Genomic DNA, 17,198 nt, shown 5'->3' with positions numbered 1-17,198 from the left:
CTTTAATTTTTCTCTTATTTTGAGGTGATTTCTTCACTTTTTTGTCAAGCTTTTTACTTTGCAAACACGATGTCGTTCAGGAATAAATAGGTTACAGATTAGTTGATTTGGACTGTCTTGTCGTTATCAAAAAAGTTTAACTTGCCAAATTATTACATTTTCCGCTTTAAAATTGGGCATTGCCCCACTGTGGAGGCTTATACTGGCAGTGTCCCTCACGTGGTGGGGCAGGCTGCCTCTGCTGAGGGAAGTGCACTTTCTGAGCATTGTTTGAAATATATGGTGCTTTGTTTCGTTTGGGGTGCCAGATGTTGAAGATGTAGACGATTAGTTTGGACTTCAGCTGCTGTTACACTGAGGCCTTTCTTTTTTTTTGGTAAAACAATATGTAGCAAGTGTTCAAGGAAGCAAGTAACAATTTTAAACGCCTACTTGAAATAGCTGTGCTTTAGTTGGTAGGGGTTAATCATCTAATCTGGATTAGCAAGCTGAAAGGTAAAGAATATACCACGAATGAGACACTTACGTGTATGATCGGTAGCGAATAAATCTCACTTAAAACTTGACAAATGTCTTTGTAAAATAATAAATATCACCCCATATGCACTTTCCTCGAAACCTGCACACAGCCCCAAAAAGAGAAAAATCCCCGACCTAAACAAAAAAAAATAAAAATAGGTTTGTGACAGATGGGCAGGCGACGTTGGATATTTGTGGTACTTTTTTTTTATTATTAGAACTAGAATGAATCATCCATCCACCTTCCCCGGAGAAATTTTACCCGGAATAATTTACCACCAGAATAATAAAAATGAAAATAGGCAATAATGCAAACTACTGACTACTGTTAACCAGAAACTATACCTAAAATTTGTAGCACGATTTCTTCCAGCAACATTAACCTCCCATAACAAAAAGGAGGCAAGCATGATTGTATCTTTGCATTTGCCTTTTACAAGAACAGTTTGATGTCATGTTAAGTCAGGTCACATGGAAGATGGTAAGTGGTGGCTCTTTTCCAGGTTAAGTGAACACAGTCCAGTCTGGAATAAACTTGAATTGAAAGGCAAAAATCAAATACGTTATTAATGGAGATGACAATGGCATCCCCAACAAAATGAGAGAACATTCACCTTTCCTATCATCTATCAATGAGAATGATCCTTCTACCTGTGAAAGAATGGCAAAAGAATTGAATTCAGGATGTAAATAAATGGTCAGGTTAAGCAAGCTTCTTTGCTCGTCCACTTGAAGGAGCCCCATCCTCTTTTTTGGACCCAGAGGCCTCAGGCTTTCTAGCCCAAGCAGGAGCTCTGTCGGGCTCGTAACGATAGTCATAGAAAAGTTCCTCCCCTGCATTAATTCGTTCTTTGGCAAATATACCCACCCGATGATCCCCTGCCACCATAATGACCTGCAAGACAATGGTTCAGCTACTGCATGAATAAAGATATGGCAAAAACACCTAAACAGAACTCCAGACGTTCTAGACAAACAATATGAAAAGAGCCAAGGCAACGAGGTCTTTCCTGCATGCAAAGACAGTCTAAAGTGTACCTTTGCATAGCAATTAGGATCAGGAGAATGGTTGGCAAACTTCAATTTGTCACCCTTTCGGTAAGCATCAAGAACAAACTGAAAATGACAGAACCAAGGAAATATCATTTGCTAAGAATATAGAAAGATAAAAGGGGTCACATCTAAAAAAAATAAAATAAAAGACCATGCCTGATCATTCAGATTGAAGAGAAATGAAGAATTTTCACGGTCATATATCTTTCCACGCTTATCTGCTTCCCGATGTGAAATCAGCTCCCCAGTGTACTCACCAAGGTATTCATGCTTGCCAACACTATTCTGAAGGGATGGCCAAAAATTAAATGGTAGTAAGTAGAAACAGAAAAAACACAAGATTTAAGGGCAACATCAAGTTGAAAAGCCCCATATTACCTTCAAGAAAGCTCCCCATCCAGAAACATCAGATCTTCCAAGCAACACCTGTACATTCATGCCAGGCAAGCCTTTTGTCAACACATATGAAACTTTATTTGCTCTCATAATTTTCTGGTGTCAGTTACAATGACTCGGCTAACATGGAATAAGCATAAAAAAGACTTTTATTTTCTACAAAGTTAAATAAATGGATCATATTATTTATTTGTTCACTTAATACCACTGTCCTTGTCCTCCAACCTCCCTACCAAGTACCACCCCACTCCATACAGAAAAATGAAATGATCAGAATGTAGGATTATTCAAGTACCAATGGCCAAAGAAATGACCCTTGGCCTAGGATAACCATGAGGCTTGTTGCATGCCGTCTATAAGACACCATTTTCTGTACAACAAATAAATTTCATGCTGTCTATAAGAGTGATATAACAATGTGGGAAAACACTTATTGTACAGCTGGTTGTAATCTTGTAATCTATATATTTATATTTGTATCTCTAAAATTAAGTATTTATATCCCTAGCATCCCTACAATTAAGTATTTTTATCCCTAGAATTAAGGACAGAAAATTAGGATAGACAATCCTTCAATTATAGGATTAGTTTTAGGAAGATTTACGTTCCTAGTTTACCACTAGTTAGTTGTATATAAACCTAAGGTGCTTATATAATTCTAAAGAGCAGTTTTTCAATATACATTCAATTTTACTCTTAGTTTTTTACATAATTTTATTTTTTAGTTTCTCCACATGCTTTATACTCTTCTTGAGAAGCAAAATTTTCAACATTCATTATTGACTTCTATTTTAGGCCTTAATAGCCATTTTATTTTTCCCTTCTTTAGCCTTCACTAATAAGAGTCATTTTTGATAATATCTTAAGACTTATTTCAATTCAAAAAAAGATAACAATGTTAAAATAACAAAATTTGCTATCACTATCACTTGATTTGGGAAAGTGTCAACAGGTAAAACTATTGAAGTACTACAGATGTCTCGAAAACAAGGAAAGCTGGACAAAGAAAAGATTGAGAAACTGAGAAGCCCACTGAAAACCCTTGAAAAGCCTACAAGGGTATGTTCCTTGAGTAAAGGCTTAAGTTCAGGTAAAGTCTCTAATTCTCAAGGATTAAATGTCTTGGTTAAGCCTATTATGAGTTCTTGGGTCATTGACTCAAGAGCCACAGACCACATGACATATTCCTCACAAAAGTTTAGTACATATACCCTGCGTCTAATAATAAGAAAATTGTTGTTGCAAATCATTCACTTACTATAGTGGCAAAATTAGGATATATTCAAATTAATCCCTCATTTGTTCTTAAAAAATGTTCTTCATGTTTCTCAATTGTCTACTAATATGATATCTATTCAAAAACTTACTAGAAACATGAATTGCAAAGTGACTTTTTATCCCTCCTATTGTGAATTTCAGGACCAAAGTTCAGGAAAAATGATTGGACTTGCTAAGGAAAAAGATGAACTATACTATCTTGGGACATCAAACAACATAAGTAATATAAAAAATAATTTACCTTTTGTCATTTCTTTCTGAAAAATCTCCCAATAAAGACAAAATCTAGCTTTATAATTTTCGTCTTGGACATCCTTCTTTTGAAACTTTGAAACACATGTTTCCTTCTTTGTTCAAAAAATTAAATGTTTAAAATTTTTATTGTAATGTTTCTACACTTGCAAAACACAGACGTGTGTCTTTTCCAATTAGTAACAAAAGAAGTTCTACTCTTTTTTACTTGATTCATAATGACATATGGGGTTCCTCTACGATTCCTAGTATTTCTGATGCTAGGTGGTTTGTTTCTTTCATAGATGATTGTACTAAGGTCTCTTGGATATTTTTACTTAAATCCAAATCAGATGTGAATAATGTGTTTTCAAGCTTCCAAAACATGATCCAAAATCAATTTGAGTGAAATCAAGAGATTTAGGCCTGATAATGCAAAAGACTATTTCAACCAGAGCCTATCTACCTATTTCCAAAAAGAGAGAATTATCCATGAGTCTCGACTCCGTTCAGCTTCCTACTCTCATAAGCAAATATTGTGTTAATACTCAACGGCAAAATGAAATGGCAGAGAAGAAAAACAACCATTTACTAGCCACAACCGAGCTTTACTTTTTCAAGCAAACATATCAAATCTTGCTAGGAGGAAATTGTTGTCACTACCACACACATTATAAATAGATTACTTTCAAAGGTTTTGGAATTTAAAACTCCTATGGAACTACTCTCACAATTCTATACAAACTTTAATACTACAAACAACCTCACACCTAGGATATTTGGTTGTACATGATTTGTTCATAATAGGGGGAAGTTGGATCCTAAAGCAGTTAAACATATTTTTGTGGGGTATTCATCAACTCAGAAAGGGTATAAGTGCTATCATCTGCCTATCAAAAAATTTTGTGTCCGCATCTATCACTTTTGGAGAAAATAAATTATTTTTTACTCAACCTTATCTTAAGGGGGAGACTTCATTCACGAAAAATAAAAATAAAGACTTCTTTTTGCTTGACTTCTCATCCTCTTCAACATTTTCACCCATTAATTTTTTTGAGTCTAAACCTATTTCTTCTAAGTCTAAGTCAAACACTAAATTTGAGTTTGAACCTGTTCGAAACACAAAAGATGTGACAAAAGATAAAATTATTCTTGATTCTATGAAGGAATTAAAGGTGTACTCAAGAAGGAAAGTTCTAGCTCTTGAACCGATGCAAGTCCAAGAACCTTATCCTAACTCTGGAAATGAGGTAACTACAATCTCTGATTCTATTCTCAAAACGAGCATAAATCTCTAAAACTATAACTAGTGATTATGATTTGCTTATTGCTATTAGGAAAGAAATCAGAGCATGTACTAAACATTCATTATACCTAAGCTCTAATTTTATGTCATTTAAAAAATTCTCACCATCCCACAAATTTTCTTGTGAGCCTAAACACTAGCTTTATTACAACTACATTATCCGAGGCATTATCTAGTGAAAAATGGAAGCAAGCCATGAAAATAAAAATGGAGACCTTAGAGAAAAATAAGACATGAGAATTGGTAAAGTTGCCTAAAAGAAAAAAATCCAATTGAGTGTAAATGGGTTTTCATTGTAAAATACAAGGCAAATAGTACTGTTGAAAGGTATAAAGCTAGGTTAGTGACTAAAGGCTACACTCAAACTTATGGAGTAGATTATCAAGAAACTTTTGCTCCAATTGCCAAGATGAATATAATTAGGATTTTGTTATCCTTGGATGCAAATTACAATTGGTAGCTTCAACAATTTGATGTAAAGAATGTTTTTCTACATGGTTATTTGGAAGAAGAAATATATATGAAGGTTCCACGGAGGTCATTTAGAAGCAAACAAAATATGCAAGCTGAAAAAGGCATTATATGGCCTTAAATAGTCTACCAGGGCTTGGTTCGAGAGATTTGTCAAAGTGAACTAGCAATGGAATATAAATAGAGTCAAGGAGCTCACACACTATTTATTAGTGTATATTGATAATATGATTGGAACCGAAGATGATGAAAAAGAGAGAAAATCTGTAAAACAATATTTGGCTAGAGAATTTAAGATAAAAGAGCTAGGGAGATTTAAGTAATTCCTAGGAATTGAAGTAGCTCACTCACGGTATAATATTTTCATCTCACAACAAAAATATATGATGGATCTTTTGAAGGAAACCGGAAAGCTCGCATTTAAACCTGCAAATACCCCTATAAATCCTAATCACAAACTTGGAGAAGCTAATGAAAATGCCACTATAGCTAGAAAGGTGTACTAGAGATTAGTTGGAAGACTCATTTATCTCTCACATACTTAATCTGACATACTATATATGCTATGAGTGTGATAAGTCAATTTATGCATAGGCCTAAAGAAGTGTACCTACAAGCTATCTACTGTACATTACACTATCTAAAGGCCAATCCTGGGAGAGGTATATCTTGTTTAAAAGAAATTCTAGGCTGGTTCTAAAGGCATATACAGATGCAGATTATGCAGGTTCAGTAACTGATAGAAGATCCACCTCAAGCTATTGCTCTTTCCTAGGTGGTAATCTTATGACTTAGAGGAGTAAAAAACAGAATGTCGTGGCAAGATCAAGTGTTGAAGCAAAGTTCAAAACAATGGTTCAAGGAATTTGTGAACTACTATGATTAAAGATTATCCTAGAAGACCTAAAGATCAAGTAGGATAGACCAATGAGACTCTACTATGATAACAAGTCTGTAATAAGCATTGCACACAATCTTGTGCAACATGACAAAACAAAAAACATTAAAGTAAACCAGCACTTCATAAAGGAGAAACTAGATAGTGGGTAGATTTGTACACCATATATATTAACCAAAGGTCAACTTGCAGATGTGATAACTAAAGGTCTCAACAATGCAACATTTCAGGAAATTATTTCCAAGCTAAAAATGGAAAACACCTATTCACTAGCTTGAGAGAGAGTGTGAGAAAATACTTATTTACAGCTGGTAGTAATCATATAATTTGTATATTTATATTTGTATCCCTAGAATCACTAGAATTAAGTATTTACATCCCTAGAATTAAGGAAAGAAAGTTAGGATAGACAATCCCTCAATTATAGGATTAGTTTAAGAATATTTAGTTTTCTAGTTTACCCACTAGTTAGTAGTATATAAACCTAAGGTGCTTGTATAATTCTAAAGAACAATTTTTCAATATACATTCAGTTTTACTTTGAGTTTTTCACATATTTTTATTTTTTAGTTTTTCCACAAACAATACTTTAAAAGAGTTGTTGAATAAAAGATTAATAGTCAAACATTTCATTTAGGTATCTAGAGCAAACAAAAATTAAGCAATTAAATACTTATAAGATAGGACACTTATTTCAAAGCAAGGGGGCACTAATTGATTCAATGTTTCTTTAAGTATTTAATAAAAATATATATTGAAGCATATTCACACAGCCACACATATGCACTTATCTAACTGGAATGAAGCAACTAAATAAGATGGAAGAGAAAACACATCACCCTTTGCTGTTGTTTGAGAAGAAGCTTCATATTTCTGCATTCATAATTGTCACCCCTTTGTGGAGGGGCTCCAAGTGTACCAGTGCCATCACCACAACTGCAAAGCCAATTTCAAAGAATCACATGCTAGAAGCAATATAAAAAGTTGGAAAAAATAAAAAAAAAAACAACAATATACAAATTATAACTTCAAATTTAAAATAAAAAATAACAAATAAAAAAGAAGAGCTCATTGACCATTACAACTATTGATTTAATGCAGATATTCCCAAAATTTTAAGATCCACTACTAGCTGAAACTACATTTTGATTCAAGATGTCAACAATTAACTCATTGTAATAATAGGTGCATTTACAAAAAAATTTATTATGTTAACAAAAGTTAATCTAAAGTATATTGATTTTAAGCCACAAATATAATTAGAGAGGATTTTTCAAATGTTTGGGGCATTTTGGGTTTTTCTTGTCTTTATTTTGGGTTGATTTTAACTTTTCATCTTCATATTAAGTGGGATATGGACAGATTTCCAAAATGTTAAAGGAGTTTTAGGCTTCTTATGTCTTTAGTCATAGGTATTTCACAATGAATTTGTTTAAAAAAAAAAGGGAAAAAACATTTTGAATTCTTTTAGAAATAAAAAAAGAGAAATAAGGAAAAAATAAAATACTTATTAAAAGGAAAAAGTTAATGAAAAACATGAATTCATTTTATTATTCTTATTTGTTTTCTCATGTTTCATTTTCACTTCTTTATGTCTTTTGTCTTTTAGATTTTTTTTCAACAAAAAATTATATAATTTAAAAAATTTTAAAAATCAAATAGAAAAGTTTTATGAACAAATTTGAAGACTTTAAAATAAAAAAATGACAAATGTTTTTAACTTTTCATGGATTTAGCTTTTTAAAAAGGGTTTTGAATCCTTTTTGTGTTAGTTTCCTTTGTTTTCTTAAATCTTTATTTTCTTTACTTTAACTTGAGTAAAAAGTTTCAGATTTTTTTTTTTTTGTAAAGGAAAAATTGAGAGAAAAAAAAAAAAAAGAAGAAAATAATAAAATAATAAAAATGTATGAAACTTTTTCACCATTATATTTTTTCTCTTTTATTTTGGTTCTTTCTATCTTTATTTAATTTTTTTTCTTAAATGCTTCTATATAAAAGTTATAATTTAATATGGTTTATGCAAAAAACGTAAAATATAAAAAATATTATCAATTTATTTTTTAAAATAATAAAAAGAAACAAAAATTTACTATTTGTATCAAATCTTTTCTTGATTTCTATTTACAATCTAAAAAAGCAAGTTTTAAACATTATGTTTAAAAAAATTATCATTTTTCTATTGAAAATCTTGACCTTATGAATTCATATATTTTGATTCGTGAGTTAGTTTGTCAATACAATCCAACAAACACTCGAATGCAAGCATGTTTCAATTTTTAAAAGAAAAAGAGAAATGATATGTTAAATTAAGTTTGTAATTGTGGACAACTCAATTTTAACTATTAAATAGAGTTAATTATATATTTGATACTCTATATCAAAATGTACATATTAATATCTAAACTAAAAATCTACAGTAGTTTTTGTAACTCAATTTATATATGTTAAAATCAAATAAAATAAAAAAGTTCTCACAGCAAAGCACATGTACATTCTAGTTATAGAAATATTTAAGGAACTAGTAATGATGAACTAATAGTAAATGAATCAGAACTAGCACAACTAAATGATGCATAAGCAGGTGAAGCTATATCATGGGCAAAGTTAACATAATTCTTTCCCGAGAGAAGGGTAGAAAAGCCATAACATATAAAACTAACTGCAATAGTGCCTATGAAAATTAGTACCTCTTTTCAATGCTAATATAGATTTTTTTTTAAGGTGCATAGATGCATCTTTTTTTATCCCTTTGAATGCCACTAGGTAACACAACAAGAAAATAGAAAATCAAAGTCAAGAGCTCACCTGACCCAACAATTTCTACAAACATCTGGATCACATTCCCTGTCTGCAGCAAAGCATGGACACTGACGGCTTCGACATTGACTTTTAGCACAATGACAACCTCTAAATCGATTCTTGCAACTCTTAGGACATCTATATAAATGAGCAAAGAGCAGGAAAGAGAATAAATGGATCAACATCAAGATATCATCAACGCATGTGTTAACCATAAATCTATATCAAGATATAAGAAATCCAAAGCAGCCAAAGTTAATAAGGAGTAAAATGAATTGATGAAGTATTCTAACACAATTCAGCTTGAAAAATAACAGCTCACCCGCAGTATTTTTCACAGCAAGTCCCATTTAAAAGGCAAGCACATTGCTTTCCACAAGCTGTTTGACAACTACATGGATTATACTGCCGGCATGGTTGATCTTTCCTCTCAGTAATCCTTTTCCTGATTGAGTGATATGCAGCTGATTTCCAGGTATATTTCAAACGACGGACCCTACCCCTTCTACGCAAGAATCTTGATCTGCGTCGTACTTCGTTATTTCCCTAGAGTTATTAAAAAAAGAAAAACAAGAGAATGTGAAAACAGAGGAAAAAGAATGGTAGAATTATATAGTTTAGCAAAAAGATACTCATGCCCAAACCTGCAAAGCTAAGTCAAATATAATTACTAACCATGGTTCCATTAAGGTCAAACTTGGAATACCCTTCAAGAAGAGATATAACACCATCAGCTGCATGGCAAGCCAGTTTATTGTCAGAGCAGGTCATGTATTGGAAAACTTCCCAACATGTCTTCAATCCATTTAAAAGATTTCTGGCAATCAAACAGCTGACATGACAAAGAGTAAACTGTAAGTAGATAGAGAATCAATTTACCGGAAGGAATCCCAAAACGTACTAGTGCAAAGGAAATGCAAAAAAATTAGTGTTACTTGCATAATGATTCACAAACTACATAAAGTAACTCTTAGACCACTACTCCTGATGGTTGTCTGAATTTTGAGAAAAAGGAGGTAAGAAAATTAGCGTCATAACTGCTACTTTTAACAAACACTTATAACAAGACCTCTAGAAAATGAGTTAAGTTGGAAATACCTACCATTGAATTTGATGATAGTAGATTCTTTAGTGTAAAATTAACAATAAGCAGGCAACAGCTTTCGTAGAATTAATTGACTTAAATGCAATGTGGATTCTGTCTAGTGAATATCAAAAGCAATTCATTAAAACACAATGTAAACTCCAGAAACTAACCTGTTCGTGCCAAAAATCTCCACACCTTTCTCAAAAAGACCTTTTTCAATAGCTTTCCAAGATTTATCATCACTTAGTTCTTGTTTACATAAGTTTTCATCCACAAACTCTTCTTTTCTCAGGCCATAATTGCTACTAGACCGAGCCAATTCATTAATAGTCTCACTAGAAGGAACTTCAGGAACTTCTCCTTTCTCTCCTTCCTGTAATGGCCACTCTTTCCTCCTAGACCTTCCTGTGTTTGGAGATTTCACATTCTTCTGCGAAGAAGATGTAGAATCTTCGTTTTCTTTCCATGCATTAGACCTCAGTTTCATATCTGTTGGCGAAACACCTCCACTCACAACAGAATCAGAATACGAAGCTGCCATCTTCTTCTGCCTCTTGCGCATGCAAATTAAAACACGTTCAGCGACTCGCTTGCTATTCCTCTTGAGAATTCCAGATTTTCCAGCAATTTTATTCTTAGAAGGTGATAACTGGGGAATAGGCGACAAGGAGTTTTCATGCCTGGGTCCAATCTCTGAGTCACTACTTTCTGAAAGATTTTTAGCATTGGACAAAGCACTTTCACTTTGGCAGGACTTTACCTTCCTCCTAGCATATGGACCAGAAGATTTCTTACGGGATGACGTTTGTGCCCCAACACCATCAGATGAAGAGTTTGACTTTTCTTTGGGATTCATTGGAGTGCTGACTGTGCCATTTCGTTCTGAGTTAAGCACCTAGCATTAAACAATTTAATCCTGTATAAATATAAAGATATCAACTATTAAAGAGAAAAGAGATCAGCCAAACATATACCAAACGATAGCAGTGCGGACCACATGGTTCATTCTCTTCATCTGGATGGTTCCATGGAGTTTGTTTATCAGCCTGACAATATAACGTATTCAGAAAATAAAAATCTAGGAGCCCAGCAACATAGTAAGACATTATAAACAATTAGAATTGCATGAACAACTCACAGGAAAGATAAGGTCCTGAGAGCATCCATGTAATCTGCAATCAAAGACCTGCCAAATACAGGGGAAAAAAAGATACAATTAAAGAATACAACAAAAAGCAAAACAGAACATGATAATGAGCAAGAAAAGTGCTTACAAGGCATCGTCTACAAAATAAATTGTCAAAAGAATCAAGAGCTGCTTCAAGATCTTTTTCAAGAAAGGAATTCCAATTTTGTGCTTCAATATCCCCATTCTTAGAGGCCCCAGCATCCTTCCCTTCCTTCATAAGAGTTTCATATCTTGCCTGTATAAGATGTTTGATGGTGTTTCATATCTCTGTAAAGCCAGCAAAAAGAAAATGGGAGCAGCTGGACCAAAGTTTACACTATGACCAGTTTTATCAGAAAATGCACAGGAGATAAAACAATCTCATGGAAAGAAGAATTTTAATTGCTAAAAGTGAAAGAAAAAAGACCAGTATGAAAAAAATCAAAGGCCAACACTGCAATTTCCATCAAGGGTGCATACCTTGACTTCAGAAGGACTTCTATACAAACATTGTGCTAGTGATTCCAGTACTGGATCCGACAAACCAACTTCCTTGATGGTCATTCTGGCAATTTTATAACAGGACGATGCATGAATTATTAGCTATAAATAGATTGAGTTTCAGACAACAATTTTAAGAATCCTAGTAAGATATGTTATAGCCTTATAGCTACATTAAGTCAATTTGACAATTATAGAACAGGAAGATACACAAATCAGAAAGGCAATATCAATTAAACTTCATACATGTTATAAAACATCCTATAAAGAGAGTTCACAGGTTCATGAAGGAAATAAGAATAATTTTCGTAACTATGTAAGGATTTAGAATTTGGTAAAAAGTAGCATAATTAACAAAGCATATTTTTCCATTAAAAAAAAGCTTATTTTCCATCAAAAAAAGTTAACTGAGTTAATTAACAAGGCAAACATCCAAAAGGTGCCAAGAAACCCCTAAAACAGAAAATTCACAAATGCAAGCAAACTAGAGAGTAGAAAAGTCTTTGTCACCCCTAATTTTCCTTTCAAAATAATTGATGTCTTACCCAGCTTTTTTTACAATACTTGTAATGCATCCCATAACTATCAACCCTTTTACAATTATTAATTCAAAACTAAGTTGATTATGTACATTTTGTCATTAAATATTTAAAATACAACTTTTACAGATTGACAAATCCTAATTGCTGCAGAAAATAGCAATAAATAAAGAAACCATACGTGATTCCAGACAATTTCCAGGTTTCTCCACTAGAACAGGAAATAAAGGCAACAAAATATACTTCAAGATAGAAACAAGGAAACAAAAAGGACAAAAACATGACTATGATCACAATACATAATATGTTTATACCAACCGAAGAATAAAGTCTTCAGATTCCGCAAAATCTCTCTTTTCTTCATCTTCCTCAATTGCTTCCTCCTCACTGTCACTGCAGATAAGTGCTTCACCACCATTTTGATCATAGTAGATTCTCCTTCGACCTACCACTGATTGATCCTCTGTCATTCTTTGATTTCTGTAGCCAAAGAAATGAAAATTAACTGATAACTCAAGCAAGAAAGATTAAAATTGTTCTAAAGATAAGAAAAATATTGCAAGTCTAGAGAATAAAGTTTAAGTTAAACGAACAAAAAGGTTTGTTTAGTTTATCTTTTTTATAGAAATTCATAGAAAATGCCAAAAATCAGCTATTGAACAAAAGCATTTTTTCTTTTTACAACAGCAAATCCTTCAATTTTTTATACCAATTTTCTAAAATTGGATAAACAAAAGAGATGTTTAGAAACATAAGAGTGAAACATTTCTTTCTGAATAGCACTCTATATATTAATAAAGAAACAGAGTAGAATACAAAATATAACAAAATTGGACAAAATGTCTAGTTAACCTAACAAACCTGTCCAGAAATATCCATGTAGTATAAGGCGGTAGCTTTTTCACTTCTGTAAGCTTAACAGGACGAACAGCATTCTTGACTGGAATACTAGATCCCATAAGAACTGCTGTAGAAGGTTCTTGATAGCTATAACTATCCTTATCCCCATCACTTATGTCAAAACCATTTTGCATACTAAGTGCATCTTTTTGCCTCTTTGTCAATAGATCCGAAGCACTGTCAGTATCACTAATCCAACTGCTTCTTCTTTCATTTGACAATTTATAAAGATGGCTCGTTATACCACCCAAATTTTGCCTGTTTTCTTCCAATCTTTTCTGGAAACAAAATGAACTGAAACTGATTAGCACATGTAACCATTATTTAAGCCAATAAATGATCAGAAAACCTAGGAATTCACCTTCACATAAACAGATCGGTCAGCTGTAACTTGCTTCTTTAATGAATCAATTATCAATAAAACCTCCTTAACAGTCACAGTGTTTTCTTCAGTTTGTGTCATCTGTGTAAAAATGAAAAATCCAATCAAGCTTACCAATCTAGGATGATAAAATTATACATAATTCAAGACATAATATATATTAATAAAATTTTCAACAAACATTTAAAATTAACAGAGCAAAAGGAAAAGAAACAACAAATTGGCCTCAAAAGAAAATCCTAAAACTAATCCATTTTAGTCACATTTCTACTTTGTAAACTTACAAACTGTAGATAACATATTAATGACGTAATAATCCATAAAATTCAAAATATTTTATCAAAATTACATAATCAAATTAGATTTAATTACAATCAGCTAAATTTAACAAAATGCAGCTATTACTACCCTCAAATAAGTGCACAATTCAGAAAAAAAATGAAAAAAAAAATAAGTCAAACAAAAAACAGTTCAACGAGAAGCAGAACGAATAAAAGATTCGTTTCATGCATGTCAGAGAGAGAAAGCGAAATTGGAAAGGCGAAAGTTACCGAGGAGTCATTGGGAGGTTCCGATCTATCCACCGAATCAGAAGGCGAAGATTTCGCCGCCATTGTCGGGGAGAGAACCCGTTCGAGTCCGAAACAATAATTTGGAGGATCCGGATCGGGATCCGATTCATAAGAAGGCAATGCCGGAGGAGTGAACCAAGAAAATTAGGGTTTTTTGGCGGAGAAGATTTGGCGGGTCAAGCTTCAAACCCTAATTGTAATGTAACCTTTCTCTTTCTCTCTCAATATTTTCGGGTGTGGGTTTTTCTTTTGATTTTTTTTTTTTTTTTTGCTTGAGTTTTTTAATTTGGCGATTTATATGGTTATTTTAACTTGCACAATAAAATAATAACAAATTCGGGTTGAAAAAAAGTAAAATAAAATTTTGGGGGGAAAGAAACGTGGCAATGTGGTTTGAATTATGCACTGTAGAACTAACAAAAGCTGCAATTCCTTGTTTAGATAAACAGCTAGAATTCCTTTTCTTTTTCTATTTTGTTTCTTTGCAAATAAATATTGAGATTCGAAAGAAAGACATTTGTTATGGTCTGCAGGAGTTTGGTATTGTATATCAAGAATGACAATTATCAATTATATAATAAAAATTTTGAATTTGATAATTATAAAAAATAAAATTATACATTTTATTTAACTAACTTCTTAACTAATTATCAAAACAATTCATTTTCTTTTAAAAACAAAACATTAATAATAAAATTGACAATCAAACGAACATAAATAGTAAATATTTTCTCAATTTGAAATTAATCAAAGTAAAATATTTTTCATTAAATTAAAAATTTTAGAATTTTACGATATATAATTGTTAGACAAATTAACAATCGTCTTTTACACACTTGAATTGAGTTTGAAAAACTGAACTAGTGGTATTATTAGTATGTTGACGACAAAAACAATGCTATTGGTCATTAGTTTATGCTTTATATATCTTAAAAAACAATTACGTGATCATTTAGATTTATTTGAAAGATTTTTTTTTTTATATACTACCATCAATTGTCATGAGTTTGCTTAATAATTGTATCAGTTTACTAATTTCTTTAGTTATAGTCTAATAAATAAGTGAATTATTTAAATCATTTTACGAAATTTAAAAATTATAAGGAGTATTTAATTCACGGAATCTTAAATTTCGAAATAAAGTGTAATTAAAAAAAAAAGTGTGATACTTGAGTTTTATTTTATTTTCAAAACACCTTGTATTCAAATTCACTAGTTAGATTTTGGAGAATTCACATATATTAATTTATAAATAATTATTATAATCTCTTTAACATATATAATTGTAACTTTTTATTAGTTTTTATTACTAATAAATACTCAAATGATAAATAATACCTTTAACAACAAAAGAAGACAAATATTTTATTTGATTGTTATTTAATTTATAAAATATCATCAATAAAAAAATATTTGGATTGTTTAAGGTATTTTTTGTTAGAAAATACTTTAAATAATTCCTTTTATTTTTTTAAATGATTATTTAAGGTATTTTTTTATCCATAAGCACCTTAAATAAATGCCATTTTAAAAATATGAGAGAATTATTTAAAGCATTTTTTTTATCTAAAAACATCTTAAATAATTTTCAATATTTTTTTAAAATTGATTATTTAAGGCATTATTTTCTAAAAACGCTTTAAATAATCAATTTCATTACTTAAAAGATTTATGAGATAAAATATAAAAAAATAAAAGTAACTCAACCGGTTATAGCATATGACTATTAACTTTAAAATCGTAGATTCAATTCCTCCCTCTAGTCCTTTAATATTTTTAAAGGGTCTTATTTCAGGCATTTTAAAAAAAATTAAAATGTATTATTTAAAATATTTTTGACTAAAAATACCTTAAATAATATTTATTATTACTTATAAGATTTAATAGATAAAATATAAAAAAATAATAAAGTAGCTCAATTAATTAGAGCATATGACTATTAATCATAAGGTTATAAATTTGATAATCTCCTCTAACACTTATTTGTGGATATTACTTATAAGATTTTTTTATGATTATTTAAAGTATTTTTTTGTCATAAAACATATATAAATAATACTGATCAATTTTTTAAGAGATTATTTAAAATATTTTTTGCCAGAAAACACCTTAAATAATCTTCTACAAAATTGAATATGATTATTTAAGGTATTTTATAGTAAAAAACACCTTAAATAATCCAAAAAAAAAGAACATGATTATTTAAAGTATTTATAACAAAAAAACGCCTTAAATAACGTTGGTCAAGTTTTTTAAAAGATTATTTAAGATATGTTTTATTAAAAAATACCTTAAATAATAAAAAATTTAAACATGATCATTTAAGGTATTTTTCATACCAAACGTCATTAATTGTAACATAAAAAAATATTTTTAACAGTAAAAATTTATAACTGATTTATAGTTACTTTCAGACATCATTTTAAAAAAGATAGCTGATATTTCATAATTTTTTATTTATATCAATTTTAAAAATAACATAACATTTTTCCCCAAAATCATAGAATATAACATGGAAAAATGGGTTTTTTATTCCAAGATTTTGGGTATTGTTGAAAATCTATCATTTTCACCAAAAATCAAATTATCTTGAACCAAATGTTAGAAGGAAATACTAACCAGTAAGATTCTAGAGAAAAATACATGATTATCCTAAACCAAACGCCCCTTTAATATATATCATTTGGGATTATTTTTCTTTTTCCAATTTGTGACATTTAATTTGAATAAATGTATTATATAATAGGATGGAATAAATGCTCTATAATCAAGTTTTAATGCTTTTTCATTACATATGAAAAACAATTATGCAGTTTGATAGCATTCAATATTGTTTTCAAAATTATCATATGATTTAATTATCATAGTGATAAGATCATTAAAGTGATTTGATCACAAGTAATTTTAAATTATCATGTCTGGTATAATATTAAAAATCACAATCAATCTTAAATCATTATATTTAGTATTATATAAAAATAAATTATTTAGTATAAAATAATCAAAATAACCTTATAAAAAAAGAAAATATTAAATATTAATTGAATCAACAATTTATAAAATAATTAAATATTGTTTTATAAAAATTACAAATTATA

At 30.6% G+C, this 17,198-nt stretch overlaps 1 protein-coding gene across 2 annotated transcripts; it reads right to left on the bottom strand.

Moving 5' to 3' along the window:
• Nucleotides 1–526: 526 nt before the first annotated feature.
• Nucleotides 527–14,391, bottom strand: LOC111291647 (histone-lysine N-methyltransferase CLF-like). 2 transcript variants are annotated; one of them, XR_016345645.1, is made up of 18 exons: nucleotides 14,080–14,374; nucleotides 13,508–13,609; nucleotides 13,108–13,424; nucleotides 12,565–12,726; nucleotides 11,687–11,771; nucleotides 11,313–11,462; nucleotides 11,177–11,224; nucleotides 11,013–11,084; nucleotides 10,209–10,933; nucleotides 9,627–9,783; nucleotides 9,274–9,497; nucleotides 8,958–9,089; nucleotides 6,992–7,088; nucleotides 1,951–1,998; nucleotides 1,729–1,857; nucleotides 1,558–1,635; nucleotides 1,171–1,414; nucleotides 527–619 (listed from the first exon to the last, which is right to left on the bottom strand). XR_016345645.1 is itself a non-coding variant. In XM_022883467.2 (17 exons), exons 1-17 carry the CDS (start codon nucleotides 14,140–14,142, stop codon nucleotides 1,223–1,225), a joined length of 2,781 nt encoding a protein of 926 aa, XP_022739202.1. In that variant the 5' UTR covers nucleotides 14,143–14,391; the 3' UTR covers nucleotides 862–1,222. The 2 variants fall into 2 exon arrangements, 1 of the variants encoding a protein (XP_022739202.1); XM_022883467.2 differs by lacking the exon at nucleotides 527–619 and having other exon boundaries at nucleotides 862–1,414; nucleotides 14,080–14,391.
• Nucleotides 14,392–17,198: the final 2,807 nt, after the last annotated feature.

This window comes from Durio zibethinus, chromosome 10 (assembly GCF_047325235.1).
Source record: "Durio zibethinus cultivar Kanyao isolate XHJ-2024 chromosome 10, ASM4732523v1, whole genome shotgun sequence".
Taxonomy (NCBI): domain Eukaryota; kingdom Viridiplantae; phylum Streptophyta; class Magnoliopsida; order Malvales; family Malvaceae; genus Durio; species Durio zibethinus.
The sequence above is the reverse complement of the archived record's forward strand: the minus strand, read 5'-3'. Positions and strand labels throughout refer to the sequence as shown.

Excerpts from the sequence above, each read along its gene's own strand:
- LOC111291647 (XM_022883467.2), bottom strand. The coding sequence starts at position 14,142 with ATGGCGGCGAAATCTTCGCCTTCTGATTCGGTGGATAGATCGGAACCT. Across the intron at positions 9,784-10,208 it reads GAGATTTTTGGCACGAACAG|CTGTTTGATTGCCAGAAATC; the intron begins GTTAGTTTCTGG and ends TTGTCATGTCAG. Across the intron at positions 9,498-9,626 it reads TTGACCTTAATGGAACCATG|GGAAATAACGAAGTACGACG; the intron begins GTTAGTAATTAT and ends TAATAACTCTAG.